General features: G+C 58.4%; 2 protein-coding genes across 7 annotated transcripts; both read right to left on the bottom strand.

The window, feature by feature from the left end:
- Positions 1–1,617: 1,617 nt before the first annotated feature.
- On the bottom strand, positions 1,618–11,261 carry DECR2 (2,4-dienoyl-CoA reductase 2). 5 transcript variants are annotated; one of them, XM_072835053.1, is made up of 9 exons: positions 11,031–11,237; positions 9,231–9,617; positions 8,374–8,442; positions 7,202–7,253; positions 6,472–6,607; positions 4,768–4,892; positions 4,603–4,696; positions 4,368–4,472; positions 1,618–4,185 (listed from the first exon to the last, which is right to left on the bottom strand). In XM_072835053.1, exons 3-9 carry the CDS (start codon positions 8,376–8,378, stop codon positions 3,971–3,973), a joined length of 732 nt encoding a protein of 243 aa, XP_072691154.1. In that variant the 5' UTR covers positions 8,379–8,442; positions 9,231–9,617; positions 11,031–11,237; the 3' UTR covers positions 1,618–3,970. The 5 variants fall into 5 exon arrangements, with proteins under 5 accessions (XP_072691154.1, XP_072691155.1, XP_072691156.1 ...); XM_072835054.1 differs by having other exon boundaries at positions 9,532–9,617; XM_072835055.1 differs by having other exon boundaries at positions 9,565–9,617.
- Positions 11,262–12,362: 1,101 nt separating this feature from the next.
- Positions 12,363–15,379, bottom strand: NME4 (NME/NM23 nucleoside diphosphate kinase 4). Of its 2 annotated transcripts, none has more exons than XM_072835051.1 (5): positions 15,222–15,379; positions 13,945–14,078; positions 13,611–13,712; positions 13,353–13,499; positions 12,363–12,893 (listed from the first exon to the last, which is right to left on the bottom strand). In XM_072835051.1, exons 1-5 carry the CDS (start codon positions 15,310–15,312, stop codon positions 12,822–12,824), a joined length of 546 nt encoding a protein of 181 aa, XP_072691152.1. In that variant the 5' UTR covers positions 15,313–15,379; the 3' UTR covers positions 12,363–12,821. The 2 variants fall into 2 exon arrangements, with proteins under 2 accessions (XP_072691152.1, XP_072691151.1); XM_072835050.1 differs by having other exon boundaries at positions 13,387–13,499; positions 15,222–15,378.
- Between the last annotated feature and the right edge of the window lie 3,705 nt (positions 15,380–19,084).

The following is a 19,084-nucleotide window of genomic DNA, read 5'->3' as shown; positions in this document are numbered from 1 at the left end:
GACGAGGCGAACGACCCAGGGCGACCAGAGGTGGACACAGGGAGAGCATGGGCACCCGGGCACCTGGCGAATGGTGCAGCTTGAGCCTGGCACGTGGGAAACCAGCGTTACCTGTGCTCGGGCCTGATGCAGGGGACCGAACGGGTGCAGGCCAACCACGGTCCAAGTCTAGAGGTTACTATGGCAACAGAAGGAGTAAGCACAGACAAGCTCCCCCAAACTAGCACCTAAATTAACACTCTTTATTCCAGACAACTGGGGACTCCCTTTGCTCTCTGTCTGCGAGGGAAATGCCCAGATGTGCACCGCGTCACAGCGACGGCCCAGGAGTGGCCCCGAGGCCTACTAGTGGGGTTTGCTCCACGTTCACTCCCCGGGACCCCGTGAGGATGGGGAGCCCCAGCCACCCACTCCCCGGGCCCCCGTGGGGATGGGGGTCCCCAGCCACCCACTCCCCGGGCCCCCGTGGGGATGGGGGTCCCCAGCCACCAGCTCCCCGGGCCCCCGTGGGGATGGGGGCCCCCAACCACCAGCTCCCTGGGCCCCCGTGGGGATGGGGGTCCCCAACCACCAGCTCCCTGGGCCCCCGTGGGGATGGGGAGCCCCAGCCGCCTGCCCGCGGCCTCCTGTGCCCACAGCCCTCTGCTCTGGCGGTCGGACGTCTCCCCATGGCCTGGAAGGGCTGAGAGCAGAGCAGCCTTGGCCGTGGGAGGGGAGCCCGGGGTTGGGCTGCGGGTCAGCCTCCACAGCTGGGGGTTCGTGGAACTGACTGGGGGTCACAGGTCGTCGGCCCTTCCGGGGACCCAGCACTTCCTATGGGAACTCAGAGATGGTTACGGTGAAGGCACCTGCTGCACCAGCCCGACCCGGGGCCCGTGAGTCCGTCCGGCGTCGGGGGCCCCCCACGTGCTGTCGCAGATGAGCCCTCGACAGCGGCCCGGCCCTGAGTCACAGCCTGGGCACCTCACAGCCCCAGCTGATCAACGTCATGTGCAGCTGATCAATGACAGACGCCGTGTGTCTGGGAGGGACTGGCATGTGACCTGCTAGACCGCGCGAAGGCCACCTGCCATTCCCAACGCGGGCAGCGGCATGGCGCCATCCACCCGGGGCCGCAGGGCAATGCAGGCGGAGGGGACTCTGCTCAGGCCACAGCGTCCCTCCTCTTGCCAGAGCACCCGTCCTCACACGGCCACCGGCTTTCCCAGGTCCCCACTTGCCGACGGAGGTCATGGGACTTCTTAGCCTCCATGGTCCCGAGAGCCAGCCCCTATAACCTCCGGGTGTCACTGTCTGTACCCCGTTGCGGCCAGTTCTCGGGAGAACCGCAGTTGAAGTGACAGGTGACCGTTCCAGAGGCGTCCCGCCAGGTGGGACTCGAGCCCGCTCACCACCCTACCGCTGGCCACCTCCAGGGCCTTCCTCAGGGAAAGACGGTGGCCCAGCCTGGTGGTGGCAGAGGGGCCCCAATGACCGCCTCGGCCCAGCTTGGCCAGCCTCCCCCGGAACCCTTCCCCCTGCTTGTTCTCCCACCCAGGAGCATGAGGAGCACCCACATGTCTGCCTTGCTGCTGGACTCAAGGCCACCAAATCCTGGTCTCTGTGACAACAAGCACCTCTATCTTAATTTTTATTAATTTCAGTAAGCTCCAAGCCTAGCACAGAGTCCATGCGGAACTTGAACTCATGACCCTGAGATCAAGACCTGAGCTGAGATCAAGAGTGGGACCCGTCAGTGGCTAAGCCGCCCAGGCGCCCCAAGGAGCACCCTGATATTCCATGTGGAGGGGCTCCCCCTGCCCAGTGGCCTCTCAGCTGGCGTGGCTCCTCCCCCGAACTCTTTTCACACGATGAAGGGACTGGGACACGGTCCCATCAGGTGGCATCCGCGGCACAGGCTCAAGCTCCGTCCTGTAGCGGTGACCAGAACTGCCCAGGAGCAGGCCCGGGCCTCGCAGGGTAAGGAAGCTCCCTGGGCGCTTGGCTGCGGTGAGCCCCCCACCCAGGAAGCGCGCCGCCTCCCCCTGCCTCGGGGTGGGCTCCACCTGCCCGAGGACAGCACTGAAGTATGAGGTGCGACGCGGTTTCTCGACTCACAGAAAAGAGACAGGAAGGAAACGTCCCCATCTCAGAATGACTGGGTCACTGGTGATTCTTTTCCAGTGTCTTCCTTTACCTTCTACAAACACTTGCAAGCTCTATTTTATAGTAAAAACTGTTTTTTAGGAAAATGCATTTGTTGGCAAAATGCTAGGATCCCTGCTTATGCCAACAGGCGGTACAGACAGGAGAGAGCCCGACAGCAGCTCAGGGGCCTCACCTGTAAGGGCAGCTCAGAGTTTCCAACAAACCACACAGAAAACAAGTCCGAGGATCTGAGTGGTCCTGGCATGAATGTCAAGGGAACAGATGAGAGGCCTGTGGGATCTTGCCGGTGGCAGTGATGGCCAGAGGAGGGCCTAGAACGTCCAGCTGTGAGTGGCACAGGACCAAGTCCCCTGGGATGTCCCAGCAAAGGACGACTCCAGGGCAGGTGGGGACAACCCAGCCCATGTCACCAAAGGCTGAGAGGGGATCCGTCTGTGGCCCAAGACCCTGGTGAGGTGACCCAGGACCCCGCCACAGGGGCCTGGATCAAACACACTTCTCTCGCCTCCCTGGCCTGGCTTCCCTTTGTGGAGGAAGATTCCCATGTAGGAGAGCAAGGACGGAAGACGGGGCCTGAGATGCCCTGCGGCTGCACTCAGGGACCCCGGGACCCAGCCGAGAAGGGAACCAAGGCCCCCTGGCTGGGCAGGCAGGGCAGGGGGGCGACAGCCGTACAGCCCAGGTCACCCTCCCAGGGAGCTCCAGAATGCCAAAGTGCCCCCAGCGGACATCCGTGCAGGGCGGGCAGCTGAGCAGGTGGAGATGGATCCGTGGGGAGCACATGTGGACGCGGCACCGCTGCCGGACCAGGCCCGCCTCTGGTTTCGATGCTGTGGACGAGGTGCAGCGTGGTGGCGGGTCCTGGAGGAGCACCGCAGGAGGTGTCCAGGCCCTGCGAGCGCCGCCGCTGCGTCAGCCATCCAGCACCCGTCAGCGACGGCCAGATGCCGAGGACATGGGGAAGGGAAGACCGCAGCAGCACCCCAGCTTTGCCGCCCGCGGCCCGGGCAGCACCCAAGAGTGGCTGGCCCAGGGTAGAAGCTGCAGGTGCACACCAGCGCCCTAGAGGGTGGCAGGCGGGGCAGGGCGGGTGGGGCAAGCGGGGGGCCGCCTCAGGGCTCCTCATCCCGGGCACTGGGGGCCAGCCTGGGGCGCACGGGCCATGGGTGCTGGGAACGTGTCACCCGAACCAAAGCCCAGAGCGCTTCTCGGCCGCATGGCATCCACCACAAGCCCAGCTCAGGGAGCAGGGGGTGCGGTGCAAGCCTGCCCCCCTCCCCGAGTTTCCACAGCCCACCCCCCCACCACCCAGGGCAGGACGAAGTCAGCAGCGGCCCTACAGTGAGGAGGCACTCTGAGAGGAATCTGCTCAAGGAGGGTGAGCAGGCCTCCCAGGCCGGGGGCATCGGGCACTAGGGGGACAAGGGGAAGGCAGAGAGCAGTGGGGCTGTCCGTGACCCACACGGCCCCACGGGCCCTCAGGCCTCCGGGGTGGGGGGGGCACCCGGCGGAGCTCCCAGAGAGATGGCTTCCCACCTGCTGCAGGCCCGACGTCTGTCCTGATCTGCAGGGAGGCACTGAGGCTTGGCGGGGCCCCCTCCCAGCACCCCCCACCCGTTCAGAACACCCCTCTCAGCCTTGCCTGACGTGGCCTTTTGGGGTAGCCCAACCCCAAACGAACCCAAGAACATGTCTAGAAATACACCCAAGGGACTCGGGAAACCCATCAGGACCATATGTGGTGACGTCAGCCCACGGGGCAGGGGTTTCAGGAAGGGGGCCACGGCCAGAGGTGACCCGCGGGAGGCAGGAGCGGCATCACCTAGAGCTTAGCAGAGGCAGTGAAATCTGCCAGCAGCTTGAGGTCATTAGGGAAGGTCAGCCATGCCCCGCCGTCAACCACCAGCACAGCGCCTGTCATATAGGATGTCAAGGGGCTGGCCAGGTACAGCGCGCCGTGGGCCACCTCGGTCTTGTTGCCCAGCCTCTGCAGGGGGATGTCCAGAACCTTGGTGCTGACACTGGCCTGGTGGCCACCTGCAAAAACATAAGGCTCAGCCCCATGATAGGGGACCCAGGGCCCCCCGCCCCCCACCCTGGGCTTGGAGACGGCCTCTTCCTGGGAGCCCAAGGAACCGGTCCTTCTCCTGGGTGTGTCCCAGCCAGCTGGGAGGGGAACCCGCGGAGGCACTGTGGGGCGTGGGGTCCCAAGGGCTTACCCAGCCGCCGGAACCCCTCCGTGCCACTGATGGGGCCAGGGGCGAGGCTGTTGATGCGGATGTTCTGGGGACCCCACTCCACGGCCAAGTGCCGTGTCATCGCATCTGCACAGAGGAAGGCAGGCATGAGGGGAGGCAGGGCCCGTGCCAGGCCTCTCCACTGCTGGTTTCCAGGGACAGGTGGGAGAAGGACCCAACAGGAGCCCAGGCCAGCCGACCCGGGGGGTGCCCGTACCCACAGCTGCCTTGGCAGAGCCCGCATGCACTTGAAGCACCTGCCCCCGGGTACCCAGAGTCGCAGTGATGTTCACGATCACCCCTCCGTGGTCCTGTAACACACGGGGGAGGGCAGTGAGTGGGTGGCCGGAAGAGGCGACTCCCAGGAAGAAAGCACACGCACCCTGAAAAACTTTTCGTAGAGCACGCGAGACATGTTGAAGGTGCCCAAGCTGTCGATGTCCATCACGGTCTTAAAGGCGTTGAAGGACAGTGCACTGGCAGGGCACAGGAAGTTTCCCGCTGCACCTGCAAGAAAACCACAGCGTGCTGGAGCCCCGGCAACCAGGACACGGCCCTCGGGGTGGTCCAGGCGCCACAGGGCAGAGCCCGAGCACTTGGGGGCCCCTTTCTTCTTGGGAGACTAAGCAGGACAGATCTCATGGGCTGAATTACGTCCCTCAAAGAGATATGCTGAAGGGGAATCTGTGGCGCTCAGAGATCTTGATTTCAGCTCAGGTCATCATCTCAGGGTGGGGAGAGCGACCCCACGTCCTCTGCGCTCACTGTGGAGCCTGCTTAAGACTTTCTCTCCTGCTCCTCCCCCACATCTAAAAAAATAATAATAATAGGGGTCCCGGAATGGCTCAGCTGGTAAGCATCTGCCTTCAGCTCGGGTCATGCTCCTGGGGCCCTGGGATCAAGTCCCGTGGGGACTCTACTCAGCTGGGTCCTGCAGCTCCCTCTCCCTCAGCTCCTCCCCCTGCTGTGCACGCGCTGTCTCTCTCTAATAAATAAAATCTTTAAATAATAATAAAAAGTTAAAATGTCCACCAAGGTTCTGGACATCCCCCTGCAGAGGCTGGGCAACAAGACAGAGGTCGCCCACGGCGCGCTATACCTGGTCAGCCCCTTGGCATATGCTAAAGTCCTAATCCCTGGTATCAGTGAACGTGACCTTATTTGGAAACATAACCTTTGTGGATGCAATCAAGTTAAGCTGAGGTCACCTGGGGCTAGGCAGGCCCAGACCCAGGGACTGCTGTCCTCCGAAGAAGAGGAGAGACAGACACATGTGGGGGAGGCCGCGGCCAGCAGGCGGAGACGCGCTGGGGAGCAGCCGGGATCGCCGGCCACCCCAGGGCGGGCAGAAAGGCCTGGAACAGAGCTTCCCTGGGCCTGAGGAGGGCGGCCTACCCACACCTTGGTTTTGGATTTGTGACCTCTACAAGTATGAGAGAACACATTTCTGCTGTTTTGGGCTATTCAGCCCGCGATACCTTGTTAGCTGCAGGAGATTGGGACATGCCATGTATTTTTTTTTTTTTTAATATTTTATTTATTTATGATAGTCACAGAGAGAGAGAGAGGCAGAGACACAGGCAGAGGGAGAAGCAGGCTCCATGCACCGGGAGCCCGACGTGGGATTCGATCCCGGGTCTCCAGGATCGCGCCCTGGGCCAAAGGCAGGCGCCAAACCGCTGCGCCACCCAGGGATCCCCATGCCATGTTTTTAAAAGGGAATTTCAGCAGAGTGAGTCTTGACGTACCGTGCAGACTCTGGTGAGCAGAACGGGTCATACGGGCTCACCAACTGTAGGAAACACAGGATGTGAACACGGGGGCTGCGGTGGGTACGCGGGATTCTATCTACGAGCTGCTCAGTTAGTCTGTAAATCTAAACCTCTACAGGTTTAGATTAATTTTTTAGAAAAAATTATGGGTTTTTTTTTTTTTTTTTTAAAGGGAGAGTTTTGGGACATGAGAGTGCCCTGACTCTGTGTGTAGGCCGAATTCTCAGGATGTCCACTTGAGCCTTGGCCAGGACAGGACCCCTGAGGCCCCTGAACCCACCAGAAGGCCCTGGCCTCACCCATCAGCCACTCACAGTTAACCAGAATGTCGATCTTCCCAAACTCCTTCAGTGCCTGGTCCACGGCAGCTGTGATGGCTGGAAAAGCTCGAACGTCCAGAGATAAGGGGAGGCACCGCTGGCCAGTGGCAGCAGCCAGCTTCCTGGCAGCCTAGGAGCCAGAAGGAAAGAGGTGGGCAGCAGCCCAGTGGCCTTGTGGGGGAGTCTGACAAGGGGGATGTGTCCAGGGGATGCTGGGAGGCTGCCGCTTGCTGCTGGACCCCACTCCCGGAGGCACAGCGGCCAGGCAGCCACTCCATGCAGCCACAACCCCCGGTGGACAGTTCTAAGATATCCCTCTCTCTCCCCGTCTCCCTAGGACCCTCCTTCGACATTGCCCTTCAGGCCACTGGCCATGGGTCAACGGCAGCCCCAGCTGACTTCTAGTCCCTGCCACAGAGACCAGCTGTGGCAGTGGTGACAGTCTCCTCCCAGGTGGATGCAACATGCGAACCACCCTCAAGATCCGAATGAGCTGAGATCTCTCTTGGGGCCACAGTACCACCCAACACGAGAGTCTCCTCAGAAGAGATGTTGTAAAAAACCAGGGGGTACCCTTGGGAGGCCACTCGTACTGAAGGTCCATGTTTGGGAGAGAAGCAGGATTTGGTGTTGCCATCTTCTGGGCCTCAGGACCCTCCAGGCACAGGCTCTGGGCCCCACAGCCACCCATGGGTGGGATGGACACAGGAAAGACCCCCCTCACCTTAGACACTCTTGGAAAGCTTCTGCTGGCGATGACTGTGTGGCAGCCGTGCCTGCGAAGCCAGAGGGCAGGTGTGAGGGCAGCAAGGCACAGGGGACACACCAGGTCCCTGGTGCCTGCCTGGTGCTCTAGGCACAGCTCCTCTTCCCCAAGGCTCTCTTGGGCTGAAGCACCAGCCCAGGGCCGAAGGCACAGCTTGCAGAAAACACAGGGGCCTGAGCAAAGCCGAGTGGCACCAAAGGTACCCACCCTGGGGGCCCCAGTCTGGGTCTCTCTGGCATGCGGTACCCCAGCCACACAGAGATATGGTTCCGCCCCCAAACACCATGTACTCAGCAGTGACACAGCCGGGAGCCTCAAATGCACAGCCCGGCAGCTGCATGGGCCCTGCTGGGTGCCCTGGGCTTCTCCCTCCGAGGCTGGGGTGAAGGACAGGTAGGGCCCATGCTGAGGCCAGGGTGTCTGCCTTGCCTCACTGCCTGACACACTCAGCCTCACAGTAACAGTAGTAGCTACACCTGCTAAGCAGCCCCACCTAATCCTCAAAATGACCCTCAGCACAGCTGGCCACGCTCTACTCAGAGAAGCAACACGCACAAGCCGCCAGCTTGGAAAATGGGATTCACCTGCAATGGATGAATCCCCAAATCTCATCCAGTGAGACCCATTCTCTATGAAAAGTGGAGGCCTGGAGAAAACCGGGGAGGGGTCCATATCAACAGGCTTCCTCTTCCCCCCAACCCCAGCCTAACTTTGGCTCTTTCCTCTGGGACTCACAAGTGGTCAGCCTGGGCCTAAGGTCACAGATCTTGTGTTCCAAGAGACACTGTGCTCCGCACACTGCTGGAGTCAACTCGGCTCACCTACTCTGGGTTGGCAAGGCCCCAGGGAGCTTGGCAGCAGAGTTAGCTCAACCTATTGCACCCTTCCTCTGGTACAAATGGGGGTGCTGGGGCCAGAGTCTTAGTCTCAATGAACCTCTAGGAGACGATAGAGTCCTGCCTCCTCCAGGAAAGCACCTGACCCCTTTCAGATGCCCTCTGATGGCTTGTTGCCTAGAGGGGTTCCTACCACCCACCAGCATCTTGCCCAGGGATACAGCAGGGTCCATGCAAGGTGGAGTGAGTTTCGGGGGTGGGAGGGAGTGCAAGAGTGCATAGAGCAGTGCTCACCGCATAAAAATCTCAGCAATCCGGAACCCGATGCCAGAACCACCACCGGTGATGAATGCCACTTTGTCCCTAAGAAAACAGGAGGCATTTTAAGAGATAGATCCCTAGTTTTCTTTTTTTTTTTTTTTTGAAGATTTTATTTATTCATGAGAGACACACAGAGATAGGCAGAGACACAGGCAGAGGGAGAAGCAGGCTCCACGCAGGGAGCCCGACGCTGGACTCAACCCTGGGTCTCCTGGATCACACTGTGGGCTGAAGGCAGGCGCTAAACCGCTGAGCCACCCAGGGATCCCCCAATCCCTAGTTTTCTAACAGACCAAAATACAGCATCCAGTGTATTGCTCTGTTCTGCTCACCTGATTATATTCTCTTTCTTAAAAAAAAGTTGGTTTTTTGGTTTATGGTCTCTTCTGATTTGTTTAGTGTATAGTTCCCCGGGATCGTTGTTGCCATTTTAGTATTGTGTTCTCTCATTCATCTATTCTCTGGACAGAATGGCAAGATGGAAAAACTCACCTCAGAAAAGAGAACAAGAGGCAGTACTGACCAGGGACCTAATCAGTATGGACATAAGTAAGATATTGGAACTGGAGTTCAGAGTAACAATTATAAAGATGCAGGTTGAACTTGGGGGAAAAAAAAACACATAGAAGACACCAGAAAATCCCTTTCTGGAGAAATAAAAGAACTAAAATCTAATCAAGTTGAAACCAAAAAGGCTATTAATGAGATGCAATAAAAAATGGAGGCTATAACAGCTAGGATAAATGAGCAGAAGAGAGAATTAGTGATCTAGAAGACACAATGATGGAGACTAGAGAAACTGAGAAAAAGCAAGATAAACAGCTACTCACTGAATCACCAGGGGAGGATTTGAGAGAGAAGTGATGCCGTACAGCGAAACAATATTAGAATAATTGGGATCCCAGAAGAAGAGGAAAGAGGGGAGGGACAGAAGGTATATTGTAGCAAACTATAGCTGAGAACTTCCCTAAATCTGGAGAAGGAAACAAGCATCCAAGTCCAGGAGGCATAGAGAAACCCCCTCAAAATCAATAAAAATAGGCCAACACCCCGACATATAATAGTGAAACTTGCAAATCTCAGAGACAAAGAGAAAATCCTGAAAGCAGCTGGGAATAGGAGGTCCGTAACCTTCAAGGGTAGAAACATTCTCTAGCAGCAGACCTGTCCACAGAGGCCCGGCAGGCCAGAAAGGGCCGGCATGGTACGTTCAGGTGCTAAATGAGGAAAAAGAGAGAGGTAGGAATTTAGCAAGGCTTGGGAAGAGATCAGAGACATGTTACAGATGAGCATCAAATCTCAAACGTTCAAGACACATGAGTGGGGCACCTGGGGGGCTCAGTTGGTTAAGCATCTGCCTTTGGCTCATGTCACAATCTCAGGGTCTTGGGATCGACCCCACATCAGGCTCCCTTGCTCCATGGGGAACCCGCTTCTCCCTCTCCCTATGCTGCTGCTCCCCCTGCTTGTGGTCTCTTTCTGTCAAACACATGAGTTTTTTTCCTAAAGCAAGCCCCATCAATATGCTGCCTGCAAGAGACTCTTTATTTTTTTTTAACATTTTATTTATTCAGAGAGAGAGAGAGAGAGAGAGAGAGGCACAGAGACACAGGCAGAGGGAGAGGGAGAAGCAGGCTCCATGCAGGGAGCCTGACATGGGACTCGATCCCGGGTCTCCAGGATCACGCCCTGGACTGAAGGCAGCGCCAAACAAAGAAACACCTCAAAAGGTGAGCCACCCGGGCCGCCAAGAGACTCATTTTAGATCCAAAGATACCTCCAACTCATGAAAAGAAAGCTGGGGTAAGGCAGCCCGGGTGGCTCAGCATTTCATTTATTTTTTATTTATTTTATTTTTTATTTTTTATTTTTTTGGCTCAGCGGTTTAGCACCTCCTTCAGCCCAGAGTGTGATCCTGGAGACCTCGGATGGGGTCCCACGTCGGGCTCCCTGCATGGAGCCTGCTTCTCCCTCTGCCTGTGTCTCTCTCTCTCTGTCTCTTATGAATAAATAAAATCTTTAAAAAAAAGAAAGAAAGAAAGAAAGGAAGGAAGGAAGGAAGGAAGCGAGCTGGGTAGTACTCCTTCATTAAACAAATTAATTTTTTTTTTTTATTTATTTATGATAGTCACAGAGAGAGAGAGAGAGAGGCAGAGACACAGGCAGAGGGAGAAGCAGGCTCCATGCACCGGGAGCCCGACGTGGGATTCGATCCTGAGTCTTCAGGATCGCGCCAAACCGCTGCGCCACCCAGGGATCCCTCATTAAACAAATTAAATCAAATTAAATTTTAAATCAGGGATCCCTGGGTGGCGCAGCGGTTTGGCGCCTGCCTTTGGCCCAGGGCGCGATCCTGGAGACCCGGGATCGAATCCCACGTCAGGCTCCCGGCATGGAGCCTGCTTCTCCCTCTGCCTGTGTCTCTGCCTCTCTCTCTCTGTATGACTATCATAAATAAATTAATTTATTAAAAAAAAAAAGACCACCACCCGGACCAGGGTTAGAACACCACCCGGACATCTGGATCGCCGGCCGCCAGCACCCGGTCCTCTGCCGTCGCAGTAAAACCACCCGCCCCGAGCCACCTCCGCAGCGCTGCGCCCCGGGGGAGCCCCTGACTCCGTCCTCACCTGAGCAGGTCGGGGCAGAAGAGATGGCGGTACTCGGGGAGACACTCGTCCTCACTGACGTCGGGCGGTGGCTGGGCCATGGCGCGCGGGGCGGCCGGGGTCGCGAGGACAGCAGGGACCCGCCGGGGCGGGCAGCAGCGGGGCCCTCAACGGGGATCAGCGTCCTGGCCCGGGGGTGCGGGAGCAGACGCAGCGGTGGCCTGACCCCGGCGCCGACCCCGCGCCAGCCCCGCCCACAGAGGCTCCAGTTCCGCCCCGGACGCCCCGCCCGCGGCGCCGACGGCCGTGCTAGCCCCGCCCCGCCCCGGACGCCCCGCCCGCCGTGCTAGCCCCGCCCACAGCGGCTCCCAGCCCCGCCCCGGACGCCCCGCCCACGGCGCCGACGGCCGTGCTAGCCCCGCCCCGCCCCGGACGCCCCGCCCGCCCCGCCCGCCGTGCTAGCCCCGCCCACAGCGGCTCCCAGCCCCGCCCCGGACGCCCCGCCCGCGGCGCCGACGGCCGTGCTAGCCCCGCCCCGCCCCGGACGTCCCGACCGCCGTGCTAGCCCCGCCCACAGCTGGGCCTGGCGGGGCAGGCGCAGTGGCGCGGCGGGCATCGAAGGAGCTGGCTTCGTAACCGCCTCGGCCTTGATGACGGGAGCGGGCATCAGCGCCCTGGCCCGAGCCAGGGGTCACCGCGGACACTAGGTTCCGGGTCAAGAGTCGCTGCTCCTCCGAGCCTTAACAACCTGTTTGGGGGGCACTTAGCCCCCCGAGCCCCTCCCTTCACTGCTGCGGTGGAGCCGCAAGAGCCCAGGACCGCCTCCCCCTCGCATGGGCACATGGGCAGCCCGAGCTGCCCTCGTCCTCACAATGGCCTGCCCGGGAGAGGTTAGGGCACTGCATGCGAGCCCGGGGCGGGGGGGGGCACGGCAGCCACCGGGGCTATGGGCCGGGATCAGGGCGTCCTTTATAAAGATGTCACAGGGCAAGCGAGGCCAAGGCGGCCACAGCAGATGCGAGGACGTGCGAAGTCCGGTACCGTGACAAGTGACCAGGGTCACAGCTGAGGACCAGAGCTGGTGTGATGTGTGCAGCGCCGACACGAGAACGGGGAGCCCTGGCCAGGCTCCGCCGCAGAGGCCGGGAACGGAGCTCTGCCCTGGGGGCTTCAGGGGCCCCTACACACCCTTCTCGCCGCCCTCCGGCCCTGCCCGAGGCAGGCAGGCCCCGCTGAGCATGACCAGGTGGGGGTGCTGGGCCTCGGCGTGGATCCCCGTACATTTCAGGCTGCGGGCCTTTGCACCTCTGCCTGTCTGATCCAGTTAAAAACAACGGATCCCCGACCGGTGCGTGAGCTTAAGGTAAGCTTTATTTCTACTCTCAAACTCTTACGGCTTTGCATGAAGTCCTCACCCCTAATCTGAAAGATGGCAGGAACTGTAACAAACAACTCCCGCCCGCCACAACACAGTGATGTCTCACCCCCCTTGGGGGAAGGGCGCTTACACTACGTAATTTTGGAGACCCCCCCAAAGGTTGTCTGGCACTTTGGCATAGAAAGGATTTGGTCCAATTTCTTACTGGCTCAGGATAGTAAAAGGCACATAGAGTTGGTTGCTCAGCTCCTCAGGGTAGCATGGAGCGGAAGGTAGACGGGGTCTGGGACAGAAGGGCAGACCGCCGGGGTGGGCTCGGGGTCTGCACACAGAGGTAGTTGATCCTGGGTGGCCGCAGGGTGGCTGAGGGCAGCCCGAGTGCTCAGGCTGCGTAGATGCTGCTGTGGTGGTTTTCGTCTGCCCAGTCCACCAGCTCACTGCTCTGAAACCATAGCTGGATCTCCCTCCGGGCCCCCTCCACAGAGTCGCTGGCATGAATGATGTTCCTGCGCCAACGAGAAGCAGCAAAGGTAAGGCAGGGACTTCATTGGGAACCTTGGAGGTCCCGGGAGGCATCTGCTAACCCCCTGCTATTGAGAGGGGCAAGCCCGGTGCTGGGCGATGTTTCTCCGTTGCAAGAACAGAGCCGGAAGACTGGTTCCAGACTGACCTTGGCCTCTCCCCACAACCTCACGCCCAGCCCCGACCCTATCTGGGAGCCTCGTGTTCCCACCAGCCATCCCATGCCAGACAACACACAGTGAGTGCTTTATCATCTCCTGTGTGCAAAGGGCTTCAAAAAACCTGTTCTGGCAAACATTAGGTGTGTGTGACATCCCAGCATCGAAAATCTCTGGCTTTCCTTTGGCCCCAGCAAGATGCCCAGTTCCCGTGGACCTGCCTTAGGAGCAGACTGCCACCCCACACTCAGGCCCTCCTCAACCCCTAACGAGCTGGCCTGTCACCTCCAGTCGCTTGAGTGTATCAGGGCCCCCAGACCTGCTGATGTGGACACTGAAGTCCCCCCTGATGGTGCCGGGGGCGGCCTCAGCTGAGTCGGTGTGTCCTATCATGGTCCTCGAGGAGCAGACCACATTGGGGCCTTCCCAGACCTGCAGCACAGAGATAAAGGCCGGTGGGATGGGTGGGGATCGCCAAGGACTCAGCAGCTCTGGGCTCCGCCCAGGGCCCTCTACCCCGCCCACCACCCCTGCCTGCCCTACCATGGCCACCACAGGGCCGGAGGTCATGTAGCTGATGAGCGATGGGTAGAAGGGCTTCCTCTGCAGGTCATGGTAGTGCTCAGCAAGGACTCTCTCTGGTGCCTGGGCAGCATTGGGGCAAGGGTGAGGGGAGCCCCTGGGCACTGGGCCAGGGACCGTGGTATCCTGACCTCAGGCGCTTTATAGATAACACCTACATGGGTTGGCACAGCAGCACGTACCTCCCCACCCCTCCCCTGCTACTGCCAACACCAGGATACTCCTCATGACCCGGGGCTGAGGTAGCCCCCCACCCGTCCCCTCAAGGACACCCATGGGCCGAGGGCCCTGGTACCTGCAGCATCTTCATCCCCACCAGCTTGAAGCCCCTCCTCTCAAAGCGCTGGATCACGTCCCCCACAAGCCGCCGCTGCACCCCATCCGGCTTCACTGCAACCAGGGTCCGCTCTCGAGTCCAGGAGGACCCTCCTTTAGAAAAAGGGGAATCAGGTGCCTCACCCTTTCACATCTGCCTGAACCTGGGTTCTGCCGCCACAGCCCAAGTGTCACCTGGCCGTCAGAGGGCCTGCCTCTACTAGAGCAGCTCTGGACCGGAGAAGGGCAGGGCTCACAGCAACGGATGCCCAGCAGGACTCTGCCTTTCAGAGAGCAACAGGGGGTCCCCTGGTGCTTGCAGCCCGTCAGGAGGGGCCGTGGCTCTGCCCATGCAGTGGCAGGGGCACCCATGATGGGATCCGGGCTCCCTGAGGAGGCATCTTCGAGAGGTGGGGGGGCAAATCCCAGCTCGGAGGCCACCCAGAGGCTCAGAGATGCCACATGGGAAAGAGGGCATGTTGTTGGCCTTGCTTTTGACTGCGGGGCTCCAGAGTGATGGCACGGTCACTGTCCGAACTCCACAGCTGCCGCGTGAGGAAGGACCCAAAGCGCATCCTCTGGGTCTGAGGGGAAGGAGTGGCAGGGAACCAGGCAGTAGTGAAGTGTCCCTTTCCCACCAGGCGGGCCACGCACAGGGGACAAAGGGAGCTCGGGCCTGAGGAGGAGGGCAGGGGGAGACTCCGGAGGGCTGTGCACCTGCTGCCCCAAGGCCCCCAGCTGCGCGGCTGGAGGCTCTGAAGGCCGCCGCTGGGGGACCCAAGCACAGGACCGAGCCAGCCCCAGGGGTCTCTAGGGATCACTGCAGCACAGAGGGGGCATCGTCGTCCCTTACAAGCCCGGGCCCCTGAGTCTCACTGACCCGCAGCCCCGGGTCCAGGCCCAAATGTGCTCTCGAGAGGAGCCTACACCCCGGCCGGGGGCGTCCGGGGAAGTCCTGCAGCCGGTGCCCCTAAGACCCCGCGTGGAGGGACCCTCTGCGGAGCTGGCCTGCCGCCAGCCGGCCCGGCACCCCGGGGGGCAGCTCGCTCCGGCGGCGTCGGGAGAGCCCGCGGGCCGCAGTAACCGGGAGAGGCCCAGCAGGCCCCGGGCTGCGGAGCCCTCGGGTCCCTGCGCCCGGGCGCGGGAAGGGGGTGCGGGGGCGGGGAGACGCGCGGGCGCCCCGAGGGCTCGCGCGCCAACAAAGGCCCGGCGCGCCCCCTCCCCCCCCTTCCCCTCCGCGGGTCGCCGGCCACTCACCCGAGTTGGAGCGCGCGAGCAGGCAAGGCCCGGGGGCCCGCGGGCCACGCAGCAGCCCCGGCAGCGCGGCGCGCCCCAAGACGCCGCCCATGACCCCGGCCCGCGGGCCGCTGGCGAGCACGGGGAGAGCGCAGGCGACGGAGCCCCGAAGGCGAGGGAGGAGGGGCGGAGGGAGAGGGAGGGGCGGGGCCACCGTGGAGGGGAGGGGAGGGGTGGGCGAGGCCGGGGAGAGGGAAGGGGCGGGGCCACCACGAAGGGGATTGAGGCGGGGCGGGGGCGGGGCCACCGCGGAGGGGATGGAGGGGGCGGGGCGGGGTCACCGCGGAGGGGAGAGGGAGGGGCCACCGGGGCGGGGCGGATGGAAGGGAGGGGAGGGGAGGGGAGGGGGAGAAGAGGTGACGGAGGAGGGGAGAAGAGGTGACGGAGGAGGGGAGGAGGGAAGGAAAGGGCGGGGCCACCGTGACGGGACAAGCAGGGAGGAGGGGCGGAGGGAGGGGAGGGCCCACCGGGGAGGGGAGGGGAGGGGAGGGGAGAGGGGCGACCGAGAAGGGGAGGCCGGGGTCAGGAGAGGGCGGGGCGGAGGGAAGAGGAGGGGCCAGAGAGAAGGGGAGGGGAGGAGTGGGGAGGGCAGTGAGGAGGGAGGAGGGCAGGGTGAAGAACCCCGCATTCTGTTGCGGTCCTGCTGAGGTGGGTAGGTCGGTGGCCAGCTACTGTTGGCAGGAGATCTAGCGGATCTTAACGGGTTTTTGAAAAATCAAATATGCTTTTTGATGCTGCTGCGAGTGGAATTGTTTTCTTTAATTTTTTATTGTTCATTGAAAGTGTACAAATACAATTGACTTTTGTGTGTTGATCTTGCCTATGCTGCAGCTTTGCTGAACTCATTTAATAGTTCCAGTAGTTTTTTTAGTGGATTCCTTAGCATTCTCCAGGTATGAAATTATGTCATGTGAACACAGAGATCGATGTTTCTTCCTTTCCAGTGCGGATGTCTTTTATTTCATTTTCTTATTGAATTGTTCTGGCTACAATCTCCAGTAAAATATTGAATACAAGTGGCCTTCTTTTTCCACTGGCTTAATTAAGGTGAGGGGTTAGCTATTGCTGTGAGATTGCTTACCTTAAAAATGAAGTAGTCCTGTGGGGCCTGGGGGGCTCAGTGAGTTAGTGGGACTCTTGGTTTCAGCTCAGGTCATGATCTCAGGGTGGCGGGATCCAGCCCCGTGCTCAGTGTGCAGTCTGCTAGAGTTTCTGTCACTCTGCCCCTCCTCCTGCATGCTCACGTGTGTTCTCTCTCTCTCTCTCAAATAAATAAATCTTTTTTTAAAAATGAAGTAGTCCCAAAAAAATGGAATAGTCCATTAATTTATCAGAAAACAGTGGCTTTGTTCAAGAATAACACAGAATTGGGCCACCTGGCTGGCTTAGTTGGTGGAGCGGATGACTCCTGATCTCAGGTCATGAGTTTGAGCCCCACAGTAGGTGTAGAGATTCCTGGAAAAATAAATCAAAATCTGAAAAAGAAAAGAATAACAGAGAATTGGAGTTTGGGGTCTGCAAGGTAAGGCAAAGCCTTGGGCAAATCCAATGAACAGAGAACTTGATTTCATGGGGACAGAAGTGGACATTAGGAGCTGCTGTTTTTGGTTTTGTTTTTAAGATTTTTATTTATTTATTCATGAGACACACAGAGAGAGGCAGAGACACAGGCAGAGGGAGAAGCAGGCTCCACGCAGGGAGCCCAACGTGGGACTCGATCCCGGGACCCTGGGGTCACCCCTGGGCTGAAGGCAGGCGATCAACCCCTGAGCCCCGGGGTGTCCCCGGTGATGGATTTCTTCTAGGAGATTCCGCGTACATCTCTCCCTGTTGGGGCTTGTGATTCATGACTGTTTGTTGTTGATTCTTCTGTTGAGGTCTGTAAATGACAGTCCTGTTGGCGTCTGTAACTGACAACTCCTCCTGTACTTGATGATGAGTCATGGGCTCCCCCTCATTTAACTACCTGGCCCCACTTTAGTGAGGTTTCCCTTTATTAATTTTTTAAAGATTTGAGGGCAGCCCGGGTGGCTCAGCGGTTCAGTGTCTGCCTTCAGCCCAGGGTGTCATCCTGGGATCCTGGGATCAAGTCCAGAGTGCCGCATCGGGCTCCCTGCATGGAGCCTGCTTCTCCCTTTGCCTGTGTCTCTGCCTCTGTGTGTATGTGTGTGTGTGTGTGTGTGTGTGTCGTGAATAAATAAAATCTTTAAAAAAATTTTTTTCTTAAAGATTTGAGAAAGAGAGGGAGGGGCAGAGAGAGAGAGAGAGAAGCAGATTCCCCGCTGCACGCAGAGCCCCGGGAGAGCCCTGATATCAGGATCGGGGCTGAAACCAAGAATCAGACACTTAGACAATGAGACTTCTTTTCATTCCTAGTATAAACATTTACAGTTATAAATTTCCCTGGGGACAGCTGAGTGGCTCAGTGGTTGAGCGTCTGCCTTCAGCCCGGGGTGTCATCCTGGGATCCTGGGATCAAGTCCAGAGTCCTGCATCGGGCTCCCCGCATGGAGCCTGTTTCTCCCTCTGCCTGTGTCTCTGCCTCTCTGTGTGTCTCTCAGGAATAAATAAATAAAATCTTAAAATAAGAAAGAAAAAAAAAGAAAGAAAAGAAAAACCAAACATATGATCCAGCAATCATGCTCCTTGGTGCTTACTCAGATGAGTTGAAAATATATATATACACACAAATTTGCACATAGATATTTATAGCTGCTTTATTCATAATTGCCAAACTTGGAAGCAACCAAGACGTCCTTCAGCAGATGCATGGATAAATAATCTGTGGTGCATCCTTACAGGGAATATTATTCAGTAATTAAAAATATAAGCTATGAAACCACAAAAAAAAACATGGAGGAAAATTAAATGCATATTACTCATTGAAAAGAGCCTATCTGAAAAGGCTAAATGACATTCTGGAAAAGGCAAGGGTAAGGAGACAGTAAAAAAAAAAAAAAATTCAGTGATTGTTAGGGGGTGGGGGGAGTAGGAGGGGTGTGAGCAGATTTTTAAGGTAGCAAAACTATTCTGTATGATACTACAATGGCAAATAGACATTGTTACACATTTGTCAAATCCAGAATGTGCAACACCAAGAGTGAACTCTAATGAAAACTGTGGACTTTGGCAAATAATACTGTCAGTGTAGCTTCACTGATTGTAACAAATGTAGCACATGATGCAGCAGCAGTGGGATGCGCATAGGGAATGAAGGCACGTTTGGGGGCAGAGGGTATGTGGGGACAACACACTCCTGCTCAGTTTCCCTGTGAACCTGAAACTCCTCTAAAAACTAAAATCTGTTCAAAAACACACACAAACCATGAAGAAAGAAAAAAGAAGTCACAGAATGGGAAAGAATGTTTCCAGTGCCCTAAACCCATCCATGGCGAGGGTCTTATTATCAGAAATCAATGAGTAGAAGACCGTAAGCCAGTGGCCCAGCAAATGCTTGCAGATTCTCTCCTCCAGAGCAAGTCCAAACAGCCAAGAAGCATACACAGAAGTGCGCAGCTTCGGGAGCGATCGGGGGAATGCAAGTAAAGCCAGAGGAAAAATCTGAAACTCTGGGGCGCCTGGGTGGCTCAGTCCATGGAGCTTCTGACTCCTGATTTCCATCAGAGATGGAGCCCGCATCCGGCCCTGTGCTCAGCGGGGTCTGCTTGAGGTGCTCTCTCTCCCTCTGCCCCTTCCCCCACTCACGTGCCCTCTCTCTCTCTCTCTCTCTCAATAAATAAAACCGTTTTAAAAATCTCAGAGTCGGGGATCCCTGGGTGGCTCAGTAGTTTGGCGCCTGCCTTTGGCCCAGGGCATGATCCTGG

This window comes from Canis lupus, chromosome 8 (assembly GCF_048164855.1).
Source record: "Canis lupus baileyi chromosome 8, mCanLup2.hap1, whole genome shotgun sequence".
Taxonomy (NCBI): domain Eukaryota; kingdom Metazoa; phylum Chordata; class Mammalia; order Carnivora; family Canidae; genus Canis; species Canis lupus.
This window is presented reverse-complemented; position numbering and strand designations above follow the sequence as displayed.

Bases quoted from the DNA above. Each gene is read 5' to 3' on its own strand.
- NME4 (XM_072835050.1), bottom strand. From the start codon at position 15,312: ATGGGCGGCGTCTTGGGGCGCGCCGCGCTGCCGGGGCTGCTGCGTGGC. The intron at 13,713-13,944 runs GTACCAGGGCCC...AATGCTGCCCAG, and splicing joins TGGGGATGAAGATGCTGCAG to GCACCAGAGAGAGTCCTTGC. The intron at 12,894-13,386 runs GTCTGGGGGCCC...TCGTTGGCGCAG, and splicing joins TTCAGTGTCCACATCAGCAG to GAACATCATTCATGCCAGCG.
- DECR2 (XM_072835052.1), bottom strand. From the start codon at position 11,110: ATGGCCCAGCCACCGCCCGACGTCAGTGAGGACGAGTGTCTCCCCGAG. The intron at 6,608-7,201 runs GTGAGGGGGGTC...TCTGGCTCCTAG, and splicing joins GCTTTCCAAGAGTGTCTAAG to GCTGCCAGGAAGCTGGCTGC. The intron at 4,186-4,367 runs GTAAGCCCTTGG...ATGTTTTTGCAG, and splicing joins GGAGGGGTTCCGGCGGCTGG to GTGGCCACCAGGCCAGTGTC.